Source organism: Ochotona curzoniae, unplaced genomic scaffold, assembly GCF_017591425.1.
Source record: "Ochotona curzoniae isolate NIBS_2020 unplaced genomic scaffold, NIBS_Ocur_1.0 contig_430, whole genome shotgun sequence".
NCBI lineage: Eukaryota > Metazoa > Chordata > Mammalia > Lagomorpha > Ochotonidae > Ochotona > Ochotona curzoniae.
In genome coordinates, this window is record NW_024466219.1 from 1,540,461 (window position 1) to 1,554,111 (window position 13,651).

General features: G+C 44.5%; 1 protein-coding gene across 1 annotated transcript in view; it reads left to right on the forward strand.

Annotated features, from left to right (window-relative positions):
* SWT1 (SWT1 RNA endoribonuclease homolog) overlaps nt 1–13,651 on the forward strand; it is a 73,953-nt gene that overhangs the window by 46,135 nt on the left and 14,167 nt on the right. Inside the window, exons 16-17 of the mRNA XM_040985371.1 lie at nt 2,025–2,156; nt 8,935–9,001. Coding sequence (XP_040841305.1) covers nt 2,025–2,156; nt 8,935–9,001 — 199 coding nt within the window. The remainder of the gene's footprint in view (nt 1–2,024; nt 2,157–8,934; nt 9,002–13,651) is intronic.

A 13,651-nucleotide genomic window follows, 5' to 3' on the forward strand; every position in this document is an offset into this window, starting at 1 on the left:
GCTACTTGGTGCTAATTAGGGGCACAGGCCTTGTGTGTACCAGGTTTGAAAGTCTCCCCCGTCCCATGGGATGTATCATCTCACAAACCATAGAAGAATCTGGCAGCTGCCGATGACTGTGTCCTCCCATGGTCATTGCCATCCTGAGGAGTCACTGGCCTTTTTCTGTCTTTTGAAGAGGCGTCCAGCGGCTTACACTGGTTCACAGGGGCAGGCCATTCATCCTTCATGTGCGTCTGGATGTGATCTCCTTCCTGTTCAGGAGTCAGTGTGGAAGGCAGCTCAGCGTGCCTGTTGTTCTGATGCCAGGACACTCACCCTGCTCTCGGTCCCTGAGGCCACAGATCCTGTTGCATCATGACCACTGCATAGGAGAATCCATGCTGCTTGGCAACGCCAAAGGTTGTTAGTGGAAGCCCTTCAAGTTCATTTCAAATAAAAATCCTTTGTTTCTCATTGAGAGGGGAATGACAGTGCAGGTTAAGTAGTGCTGCAGATTCTCATTTCTGGCTTTCCAGATTCTGTTAGCATAGAAGCCACAGTGTGTGGCTTTTCATCCTTGTTTTCCGTTTTGTGCATTTACTGCAAATCCAAGACAAGCTAGCTTACCGGTTCATGTGAATTGTTCCGAGTCAGCTTAATTGAATTCATATGTGGGCCGTTGTACATTTTGATTTAGCCTAGGTAATTTTGAACATAAATGTGTAAATATATACATATAGATAATGTTTGTATAGCAAAATATATTATTACAGTAGATCAAAGAACAGAATCATTTAATCAGGAGATTCTGCAAGAGCAGCCCAACGAGTGCGTCTGAGTCAGTTTTCGGCTCTTCACGTGTTGTGTACAGGCTTGGTTTGGGGTACGTGAGAACAGCACAAAGTGCGTATTGGTGTTCTGGGTGTAGCAGGCACATCGCATACAAGCAGGGCGGTTTTGTTGTGCCCGTACGTATTGCTTTCCTGGCACTGCTGTAACTAATTACTTCAAACTGGGTGACTTAAAATAGCTTGACTTTCTTCACTTACCATTACTTAGGCCTAAAATTTGGAATCCAGCTATCTGAAATGGGGCTTCCTTCTGGAAATTCTCAGAGAGGATTTGTCCCATACCTGTCCTCTGCCCTCTGGTCAGTGCCAGCAGCTCCTGCCCAGAGATCTATCACCTGCTGCTGCCTTTGTCTTCGCGCAGTGCAGGGCCCCTCCAGCCCAGTATCATCTCACTGCTTACAGAATCTCTGATTTGAGAAAGAGAAATGGCTCTGCTGTGCTGGTTCATTCCCAAATTCCCTTGGGCCTCCACAGTTGCTTCCTCCCAGGAACTACACTGGCAGGCAGCTGAAGTTGGGAGCCAGGTGGACGTTGAGGCCAGGCACTCAGGCCAAACACCTGCCCTAACTTGATGTAACGTTCCTCGTCTGTGGGGACTGCACTGCGGGGAAACATCCGGAGACTCTGGTGACAGGGTGTGCTGCTTAGTGTAAAGCCAGTCCCGCCTCATCATTTTACACGCTTGCTGATGTTATGTAAATCAGGCTTCGTCGTGGCCTGAGCATCGTGTCAGTAATTTTCTGTTTCATCAAGTGACTCATTTATTGCTTTATACTTTGTGTACCGTTGGACATTAATGGTGCTATTAATTTATCTGCTTGCTCATGAATCCCTTTATTGCAGATTTTTGGAAGTGAAATTGCTGAACTAAACATCCAGTTTTGATAGATAGTTGTCTATCTTCCCCCTTGGGTTCCTGAGCACAGGGGCTGTAGCTCGGTGTAGTGATTTGCCTCTTCCCTGCGGCCTCCTCCAGCAAGGCATCGCGGACACAGCTTCCGCAGTGAGACGTTGGCTTAGACCCGTGTAGCATCTGACTTGGAGCTTTTGTTGTTAGCTTGAGCTTTCACCTGGCATCATGTGGAAGATGAGTTATAGATATTTTCTACATTGGCAATAGAAGTATTGGATTCACAGTAAATACACATGTGTACCCACAAGTAAGATTGATTTTCTTTCTCTCTCCATTAGCACAGATGTGTTTCAAAGATTGGGCACAAATTCAGCTCTGAGTACTTCAACTATAGCATCGTTAGAAGAAGCATTTCTTTATCTTCAGAAGTTAATGGCAGCTGTGAAGGACATTCTTGAAGGAATTCAGAGGTAAACTATGTTAATTTCATTTATTTTTCTTTCTGCTGTGATTATCAGCTTTTTCAAAATTGTTGGGTGTTTTCCAGCAAGTTGTGAACTAACAGCTTTTGCACTAAGGTCTCTTCTTCCTCTTCAAAGAATCCATAGCTCTAGTTTGTACTTCAAGAATGTTTGATCTTTTCCCATTCTAGAAAATAATTCTGTCAAAGGCTATGAGCTTCATGAAGAAGTTTGTTGTCTTTGCTGTGTAACCAGCGCTAGAATGGAGCTGGCACACGCGAGGCCCCTGAGCATTCGTCAGGGAGTGAGCATGTTACCATATGACCACAGCCCCTTGAAGTGGAGCAAGTGTGCGGTGATGTGCTTAGCAGTTGAGAGGCAATTTTTTAAAGAATAGGGTACATCATTTTTAAAAGATTTATCTAGTCTGTTTGACAGGTGGAATGACGGAGAAAAGGAGGAAGGAGAGCTTCATCTTCTGGTTCACCCCCACCTGACTGGGCAAGGACAGAGTTGGCAGCCGTAGTGCTTTTCTGGTTTATCATGTGGGTGAGAGGCACCTGCCCTTGGGCCGGTTTCCAGTGCTTTCCCAGGCACACCAGCAGGGAGTTGAACTGGAAGTGAAATAGCCTGGCCTCATCTGGCACCCCAGCCTTGCAAAGGGCTTTACCTGCTGTGTGTGCTGCATCCCTGGCCCCAGCAACATAGCCTTCCAGTGCTGTGAGACCACACACACACCCCTACACCTTGTTCAATATTCATGCTGTAGCATTTAGAAGGTACACACTGGGACACGTGTGGCACAACAGTTGAGTCCATCAAGGGGCCAGCATTGTGCACAGTGTGCCAAGCCACTCTTTGTGGTATCAGCATTTCGTGTGGGCTCTGGTTTGCATCCCAGCTGCTGCACTCCGATCCAGCTGCCTACTGATGTGTCGGGAAGCAGCAGAGGGTGGTCCATGGATTGGAACAGTTGCCACCACGTGGGAGACTAAGTGAAGCTCCTGCCGTTGGTTTTGACCTGGTCTGTACCTGGATGTTGTGGCCATTTGGATGAGTAAGTCAGTGGATAGGAGATTTTTTCCTTTGTCTCTTCCTCTCTCTCTTGCAGTTCTATTTTTCAGGTAGTGTGTGGAGAAGTCATTAGGACCTCCAGCGTTCCATCTCAGCATGTCTCAGTTCAGGTCTTACTCCATTTCAGGTAGTGGCTGCCTCCTGATGTGGACTCCAGTGTGTGTGTGTCAAGGTCTGGGGCAGCATGTGATCCTGGTGGATTCCAGTGTGTGTGTGTTTGTCTGTCAGGGTCTGGGGCAGCATGTGATCCTGGTGGACTCCAGTGTGTGTGTGTGTGTGTGTCAGGGCCTGGGGCAGCACGTGATACTGTCCAGTGTCTGGATGAGAACGGAAGAAGCTTGTTTCAGGCTGAGCATGTCCGGTGTGCATCTGCAGTGCTCCCTTGCTCATGGAGTCCTCACTGGAGTTGACCTTACTATGCGTCAGAGCACAGAACTGAAAAAGGACAAGGAGTTGAGTCCAGAAGGGCAGCTTGTGGAGCTGGCGGTGAGAAGACATGTCTTCAGATGGGTGAAAGGGAAAGATTGGGTGGTAGTGATTGTTGTGTATATCTGTAAATTTGTTAGAAATCAACGCATTATAGAAGCGAGTGTTTGTGTTGCATAAATTATACCTCATTTGGAACTGTTAAAAAGTAAATGTAGAGTTTAAAATGTTTCTTTTTTACTCGGTGGAAGTTAGGACAGCTTGTTTCTTTATTTCTTACTCTGGATTTGATATGTTGCTTTAAACAGATAAATAATTCACCTAAAACTAGTTTTTCTATGAAGTATTTAAGGACAGAGAAGTGCTCCTTGATGCTCTGGTGAAGTATGTGACAAGGCTGTTAATATAATCTGGTTCTGTCTGCTTCCCTCACCTGTGGAGTCAGTGTGGACTCTGCAAAGCCACAGGCCCAGAAGCTAGAGACTGCATGCCGCTTCCAAGTCAGCACACACTGCTTCGTGTTCCGTTGTCTTTGTGAAGGATTGCTTTAAATTGTACACAAAGCTTCATTTTTAAAAGCACTTATTTATGCACCTTTTCCCTCTTGAGGGAGTATGCTCCATCTGCACCTGCAAGCTCACATTTTGCTTACTCACTCTCTTATATTAGTTATATTTTGAAATTACTGGGTGGGAGAAAAACCTGTTAGATGAACTGATATTCTCATGCAGGCTTTTCTGTATTATTATGTATTAAGGGCCAAATAGATTGAGGACATGATTAACTCAAGTCTGGTTGAATGTCAAGCATTGCAAAGAGCGAGGCATATTGTTAAAGTTAAAACAAGACAAAATGGGGGATTTAAGAATTAAAGATCCGAGCTGAGTTGATGCCTGCAGAACTGCCGTCAGTGAGCGCCAGCCAGTTTCAGTCCTGGTTGCTCCGCTCCCAGTCCAGCTCCCTGCGCCTGTGCCAGGGAAAACAGCAGAAGGTGACCCATGTATTTGGGTTCTCGGCACCCCCATGAGACACCTGGGTAGGTTTCCTGGTTTCTAGCTTTAAGCTGGCCCTGCTCTGGCCAGTGGGAGCCTTTGGGGAGTGAACCAGGTGACAGAAGATCTCTCTGTTGCTTCTAGTCTCTGTAACTGTACTTCTCAAATAAATACTATTTTTTTTTTTTTTTTTTTTACTTTTTAAAAATTAGTATCATTTTATGATAGAGTTCCATAGGCCCTGGGATTTCCTTTATTCCCTCCCCAAGGTCCCGTCCCTCCCCTTCCACTGAGTTCCCCTGTTATTACTATAGTATTGTTCTTCATAAGCAGTCATATGTCCATCATTGTGGGCACAGACAATGGCAGAGAGTCCAGCATCCTATTGTCAAGATACAGTAAACAGTTTCATTAGGAGTCCAACTTTGTCTGGAAGTTGAGATGCATACTGCATTGTATCCTCACATCTGGATATGATCGTCTCCATTACACAGTTACTATACATCCCCTAAAAGCAAAAGCCACAATACAAAATCAACCACAGGAAGAAAAGAAATTTAAAATGCCATGAAGTTAAATAACGTGCTACTGAATGACTAATGTGTCACTGAAGAAATAAGAGAATCAAGAACTTTCTTGAATAAAGTGATGCTACTTTATGATCTATGAGTCAGTGAAGAATTTAATGAGGAAGAAAGTGTTTTCAAGAGATGAAACTAAATAAAAATCAAATCAAATCAATGAGACATACTTTCCGCTTATATTTGTTTTTGAGATGGTGATACATGTCTTCTCTAGGCAGCAAATAGATGAGTTTTGTTTTTCATCCAGTCTACTAATTATGACATTTGATTGAAGAGTTTAAATCCTTTTATATTCGGGGTTAATATGAATGGTTGGGAATTTGTTCCTGTCATTTTAGCAATTATTCATTGATTTGGTCTTCTGTTATTTTACTAGGATGTTCTTCACATTTGCCTTTGGTTTTGATGGGTGCTATTTCTCTTTGACAAGAGAACATCTCTAAGTATCATTTGTAGGGAGGGTTTGGAAAAGGCCTATTCCTTAACTTTTCTTGACTGAATTTTATTTCATCTTCAAAGACAAAAGCTTTGCTGGGTACATTATCCTGGGCCGACAATTTTTTGCTTTTAGAATCGGGGATATTTTGCTCCATTCTCTTATGTGAGAGGTCTCCTCTGAATTTAATTGCCATTCTGTATGTCAGCTGATTTTTTTCATGTGCACATTTCAGGATCTTATGTTCAATTGAAGAGAGCTTGATAATCATGTGTCGTGGTGAAGATCCCTTTTGGTTCGTCCTGTTGGGAGTTCTGTGTCCCTCCTGGATGTTGTTTCCCAATTCTTTCTCTAGATTAGGGAAAGTTTCCATTATTATTTCATTGAACACACCTTTAATCCCAGCTTCTCTTTCTGTACCTTCTGCGACTCCCATAACTCTTATATTTGGCCTTTGATAGTGTCTTTCAGTTCTTGAACACTTTTTTTTAGCCTGATCCAGCTCTGCTTCTAGGTTTTGTTTGTTTTCGCATGGTGACAGGAACTATCTTCTAATTCTGAGATTCTGCCTCCTCCATTCTGTTTTTGGAGACTCTCCACTGTACTTTTAATTTTCTCCACTGTATTCTTAATTTCTAATATTTCAGCTTTGATCTGATTCATTTCCTGTGTGACATGTTCCCTAAATTCCTTAAACTGCTGCTTTATGTGCTTCTCATGGTTGATAAGAAGCTTTATAACAAGTGTTTTTTATTCTGTATCCCCATTTTCTCGATGTCTTCCCCAGTTAACTCTGAGGTTGGCAAAGGGTTTTACTGCTTTGCAAGGGAGTCTTCAGCAACATTCAATGTGCCTTCCTTTGCTCTTGGTCATTGTACTTCTAGTTATCAGATTCTTCTCCTTGGGGCAAATTTCTAAGCTGTGTCACCCACAGGTCTAAAATTCAATTTTACCTATTATGGTTGGCCGAGTAGGGCTCTTTGCAGCCACTTCTGCCACTGCCTCCAGTGAGTCCCAGGTCTGCGTTCTTATTTTGGTTTTCCACCGTGGTCTCCGTAGCCCCAGCTCCTGGCTCACCACTCTTCACCTCCTGTGATGCTGCACTGATGCTCCACCATTGTCTGCACAACCTTTCTCCCACTTCCTGTTACTCCCTAATTTCCAGAATTACGGAGATACCAGGTGTCCTGTGTAACTAGATTGTTGTTGGTGCTGATCTTGGTCTGAGGGCCACATGGACCTATTTTGACCTGTACAGTGCTGTGTTCTCTATTGTTTTCCTGTGGGACTAGTGCTCCCAGCTCAGAGCATGCACAGCTCACTGTTGTCCCTACAATCTGAAAGTGTTTTCCATACTGTGCAAATGGTGCCTGATGTGCCCCACTAGGGTTCTTGACCTGCTGGCCATCAGATCTGTGGTTATCTGGACCTATCTTGCATGGAACCTGTAGGATGCCATGTTGCGGTTTGCTGAGCCAGAAATGAGTTCACTCCCAGCTCAGTACACATGCAGCCCTGTCCCATAGCTTTTGCCTCCCTATACAAATGTCGTCCGATTTGACTCTAGAGGGCAGAGTGGGCTGTGAAATATACCCTATTGCACACGGCCCATCTGGGACCTGCCACTCTGTCTCTGGCCCAGCAGGACGGGCCATTGTCCGCTGCCTCCCAGGGTTGGTTGTGTGAGCAGGATGCTGCAACAAGCTGCAGAGCCAAGACTGCAGTCAGGGGCTCGAGTGGTGTCCTAACCAGACCTCACGGTAATGAATGCACCCCCAATCATTCTCGTTTAATAGATGAGGGAAATAAATGATTAACATTCACCATAGGGGCCCCAACTGGTGGCCTAGTGGCTGAAGTGCTTGTTACACATGCCGTGATCCCACATGGGCACCAGTTTGTGTCCCAGCTGCTCCACTTCCCATCTAACTCCCTGCTTGTGGCCTGGGAGAGCAGTCAAGGACAGCTCAAAGGCTTGGGACCCTGCATCCACGTGGGAGACCCCAAAGAAGCTCCTGGCCCTGGCTTCAGATCAGCACAGTTCCAGCCATTGCTGGAATCTGGACAGTAAACCAGCAGATGAGGGATCTTTGTCTCTGTCTCTCCTTCTGTCTGTAAATCTGCCTTTCAAACAAAACAAATAAATGCATACTTACATACACACATACATCTTTTTTAAAAAATTCATCCTGGGTCATCCAGTTGGAAGGGCTGAGAGGTAGACAAAAGCAGACCACTGTACCAGTATGGCAGCGTTGGTTTCCTTTTGCTTTCTTTCTGAAAGAAAGAAGTATTCGTGTTGAAAGAATTCAAATGTGTGAAATAGGACATTATGCTAGAGGGAAACGAATGTTCTTCCCTTTTTTTGTTTACTTTTTTTTGTTTGTTTATGTTTTAATCAGTTGATATGCTTCAGTAACTATTGGCTTTTCACAGAGTGCTAAGTTGATAGTTCAGATACTTTTTAGAATTTAGTCACAGTCTTTGGGATTTCTTTTATATGTCTGTTAGTTGCATCAGTGAATCTGTCTGGTCTGTTTGACCATTCCTGAAGGGAATCTTGAGACTTTGTTCACAGCCTAAGAGATATGGAGAGTGAATACACTTAACATTTCTACTCCTTCTTGAAAAATCCATATTTTGGCTTGGCACCATGGCCTGGTGGCTAAAGTCCTCGCCTTGAATGCACCTGGATCCCATATGGGTGCTGGTTCTAATCCCAGCAGCCCCAATTCCCATCCAGCTCCCTGCTTCTGGCCTGGGAAGCAGTTGAGGACAGCCAAATACCTTTTAGTTTGTACCCGTGTGGGAGACCTGGAGGCTCCTGGCTCCTGGCTTTGGATTGGGGCAGCACGGCCATTGCGGTCACTTGGGGATTGATCATCGGATGGAAGATCTTCTCTGTCTCTCCTCCTTTCTGTATGTCTGCCCTTGCAATGAAAATGAATACGTTTTTTTAAAAAAAAAGAAGAAGAAAAGAAAAATCCATATTTTTGTAACTCAGAACATGAAGTGTAATCTCGTTTACAAAAATACTTATGGCTGGCCAATGGATGTTATGAGAATTTAAGCAAAAATGATATTGCATACATTGATATGTTGAGCTGATCTAATGGTTTTATAATTTTTGATAAAAGATGAAACATTAGAAGCCTTAGAATAAGCTTGTTACACCACTGCCTCTCATAGCATGGTTATATTTGGAGGAGAAAATTTAATGTTTTTTTTCCTTTAAATCATTCATTCCCCCTCCTTTCCATTTTATTTTGAAACAGGATTTTAGCCCCTGACAGTAATTATCAAGATGTTGAGACTCTCTTTAACTTCCTAATCAAGTATGAGGTATGAGAACAGTTTTTAAATGTTACTTTGTTTCCACCATAAATGTTTTAATACAGATATAGTAGGAGTTCTGAAAATGGGATGGAATTCTATGTAGTATGTGCTTTAAATTAAATTCTTAAATGCCACAGAAATTTGCCAATGAGATATTTGTTGTCTCTTAGAAACTGTATATGTTTAAGATGTACAACATGGAGTTTTGATATAGTCATGCATGATAAAATGGTTGCTACAGTCAAGCAAGTTAACATAGCATGCTTTGGGTGGGTGTGTGGCTTGAACATCTAAGATTTATTCTTTTAGCAAAAATCCTGAATCTGTCCCAGTGTGTTAGCAATGGTCCTCATGCCATGTGTTGGATTTCTAATCCCACTTGTCGCTCCTTCCCTCAACCTCCCTGCTTTGGCCTCCATTTTCCTGTGTCCTGTGCTCCTTACTCCCCCAAGAGTAACCCGTCCTTACTCCCCCAAGAGTAACCCGTCCTTACTCCCCCAAGAGTAACCAGTCCTTACTCCCCCAAGAGTAACCCGTCCTTACTCCCCCAAGAGTAACCCGTCCTTACTCCCCCAAGAGTAACCCGTCCTTACTCCCCCAAGAGTAACCAGTCCTTACTCCCCCAAGAGTAACCCGTCCTTACTCCCCCAAGAGTAACCAGTCCTTACTCCCCCAAGAGTAACCCGTCCTTACTCCGCCAAGAGTAACCAGTCCTTACTCCCCCAAGAGTAACCCGTCCTTACTCCGCCAAGAGTAACCAGTCCTTACTCCCCCAAGAGTAACCCGTCCTTACTCCCCCAAGAGTAATCAGTGCATTCAGTGTTTTCTTTGGTTTGCTGAGTAAACACACAATTGAGTCTTGGAATAAGCACATAGTTGAATCCTGGAAACGGCACTTTTCTCCAACATAGAATTACTTCTCATCAGGATGCTCTGGGCATTTTGGACAGGTCATAAAACCTTGTGTGGGATGTTGTTGGATATCTGACTTGGATACTAATCCCAGTTGTTGAGACTGTCCCAGCTCACACACCCAGATCCCCTTGCTGCAGAGCCACTCAGAGTGGGAAGGTGAGCCACGGGGAGGCTTCTTCCAGCCCAGCAGCATGCATCTGGGCTGAGTACTGGGTTGGGCTTGTCTGCTCACCCATGGAAGGGCCCTGCTGATTGCCAGTTTTTCTCCAAAACTCCATCCATGTTCTGTGTTCCTATTTTCAGTGTTGTATGTGAGTTTAATTTCTTAAATGCTCTAAATGAAACAATGTGTCATGTATTCAGGTCTTGCTTCTTAAGAAGACAAATCCTTTAAGTACAATGGTTCTGGTTGACTCTCATTTAACTTATGAAAATCTTTTTAAATTTAGTCTTCCTTTTATTTGAAAGACAAACGAGCCTTCCATCTCCTACTTTGTCTCCTGAATGTCTACAGCAGCCAGGGCTGTACGTGGCTGAAGCCAGGAGCCTGGGGTGGCAGGGATTTGGCATCCCTGATGCCTTCCAGGTGCATTAGTGGGAAGCTGGGATGAAGTGCGAAACAAATACTCAGATATGAAATGAAGATTTATCCCAGCAGGGTCTTAGTTATTGCATCAAATACATGTCATTATTTAATCTTTGATGTGTCACTTCCATTAAAAAGCCAGTGAATAAGACTCCTGGACTCTGATGTGCGGATGTGGTATCCTTCGCTTGCTAACTGTGTGGCTAGGAACATTAATTCTCCTTTTGAAATGGTGGTGACAGCAAGAGATGCAGACCAAACGAAACACTGTCAGCCCCGAGTAGCAGGCTGAGTGAGTGGGCTGAGAGTGCTGTGTTTATTTCAGCAAAGCTTGATATTCATATGTGCTCTAAAAAGAGCATCCATTATGCCTTATAGCCTATCAAGAGAATTTCTTCTTGACATGCTTTGTGTTTCTGAATTCTGATTTGAAATATTAACTCTAATAATAGGAATATATCTGTGGGGCCCGGTGCAGTAGCCGACTGGCTGAAGTCCTCGCCTTGTGTGTGCTGGGATTCCGGAACAGTGCTGATCTGTATCCCGACTGCCCCGCTTCCCTCCAGCTCCCTGCGTGTGTCCTGGGAGAGCAGTCAGGATGGCCCAAAGCCTTGGGGCCCCCGCACCCGCGTGGGAGACCTGGAGGAGGCTCCTGGCTCCTGGCTTTGGAGCAGCTCAGCTCTGGCCGTTGCGGCCACTTGGGGAGTGAACAAGTGGATGGGAGATCTTTCTCTGTATCTCCTCTCTGCAAGTCTGCCTTTACAATAAAAGTAAATCTTAGAAAAAATGTATCTATGGACACAGTAGGTTGCCTTTCAAATTGCTGGGGATTTTGGACATGGATCTTTTTAGGTTTACTACTTTCTATTAAGATTGTTGGGATAGGGCCTGGTGCAGTAGCATAGCTGACTTCTTCCGCCTGTGGCGCCAGCATCCCATATGGGTGCCAGTTCATATTCCCAGTAGCTCCCCATCCCATCGCTCCCTGCTGACGTGCCTGGGAAAGCAGCAGAGTGTGACCCAAGTGTTTGGGTCCGTGCGCTCACATGGGAGCCCAAAAGAAGCTCCTGGTTTTACTTCAGCCCTGCTCAAGTCGTTAAGGCCTCAGAGGAGTAAGCCAGCATGTTGAGCAGCCTCTGCCTTTCAAAGAAAAGTCAGTGACATCTTAAAAAGAAAGATTACTGGAAGAAAATATCTGACTTACTGTTTCAAAATATATATACTTAGCACAGTAGGCAAAGGCTGACATCCACTTAGTAACCACCCCCCAGGTCCAGGCTGTTAGACTTCCTGTCGAACCTCCTGTTGTACTGGGAAAGCTGCAAAAGAAGGGCAGAGTGCTCGGGACCTGCCACCTGTGTGGGTGTTTCAACAGTGAACCTGTGACTGGAAGGTCTCTCCATAGCTCCCTCTCTCTGGACCTGTGCCTTTTGAATAAATAAAATAACTCCATAAAAACAAACACACACGCACACATAAATATGGGCCTGAGCCTCAGGATTTCTCATGGCAGCATTTAATTTCCACTCCGATTGCAACACTGACAGTCTGGTGTCATAAACAGTGGTAGGGCCATCAAAGAAGTTTGACTATTTCTGTACAAACTTTTGTTTTTTTGTTCTTGCATCTTTAAAAAAGATTTATTTCTTCTTATTGGAAAGGCAGATTTATAGAGAAAGAGAGACAGAGAGAAAGATCTTTGTCTGCTGTTTCACTTCCCAATTGTTTCGAAGCCTAGAGCCTGGATCCAGGAACTTCGGGCTCCTGTCACCCTGGGCCATGCTCTTCTGCGTTCCCAGGCCACAAGCAGGGAGCCGGGTAGAAAGTAGCGCAGCCAGGACATGGACCGCCACCCATATGGGATCCTGCTGCGTGTAAGGTCAGGATTTAGCCACTGAGCCATTGTGCTGGGCCCAGTTCTTGCATTTTTTTCTTTTTAAAGATTTATTTATTTTTATTGGAAAGTCAGATATACAGAGAAGAGGAGACAGGAAGATCTTCCACCTTCTGATTCACTCCCCAAGTGGCCACAACTGCCAGAGCTAAGCCATCCAAAATCAGGAGCTAGGATCTTGCTCCGGGTCTCCCACGTGGGTGCAGGATCCCACGGCTTTAGGTTATCCCCTACTGCTTTCCCAGGCCACAAGCAGGGAGCTGGATGGAAATGGGCAGCTGGGACTAGAACCAGTACCCATATAGGATCCAGCGAGGTGAGGACTTTAGCCATTCAGCTACTGCGCTGAGCCCCTCTTCTTGCATTTTTAGTAATGAAAAATAATTGAGCCATTTGTAGTATTTGGCTTTCATTGAAGTCGTACAATTAATAATCCAACATTTCTTCAGTAATCCATTTTATAATCTCTGTTAACTGACAAAAGGTTTATTTTTTGCTGTTTTATTCTTGAAAATTGAAATTATGCATTTAAGCATGATCTATTTCATAGTATACTTTAGAATACATGGCTGTGGCTAAGTAATTGAGGCACAGTAAGGTAAGCCGGGGGCTGCGTTCGTTGAAGTCCTGACTCTTCTTATCCAGCTCCCTGCTGGTGTTCCTGGGAAATCAGCAGGAGCTTTCTTTCTCCTCTCTCTACATCTGTCTTTCCAATAAAAAGAAAAGAAATAATTCTTCAGAAAAAAAAAAAGGTGGGGACCACAATGGCCTGACTGGACAGCAACAGTAGGCCTCACGTGGAAGACCCAGCAGCGGCTCCTGGCTCCTGGCTTCCGATCAGCTCATCCTCAGCTGTTGTGGCCACTTGGGGAGTGAACTGGTGGATGGAGGATCTTTCTTCTTCTCTCTGTAAGAGAGAGTAAGAATTATCTTACTTTCCAAAAAAAATAAGTCTTAAAAGGAAGAGAAGAACAGAAAGCAGTGGGAGATGATGAGCGCCAGGCACGGGGGACTGGAGGAATCACAGACTCCTGGCGGCAGCCTGGCCCGGCCTCGCTGTTGGGACCCTCTCTCTGGCACTCTACCTTTCACATGAGTGAAATACTTTATTGTGTAAGGCTCAGTTATCAAACTTAATCAATGTGGTGACACAAATTGTTTCATGTTAGCCATACCTGTGTTCCTGCTTTGGTTTGTTATTAACTGCTGTAACCTGGAGCCATGCTTTCAAAACAACAACAAAAGCTAATCTATTGAAAAC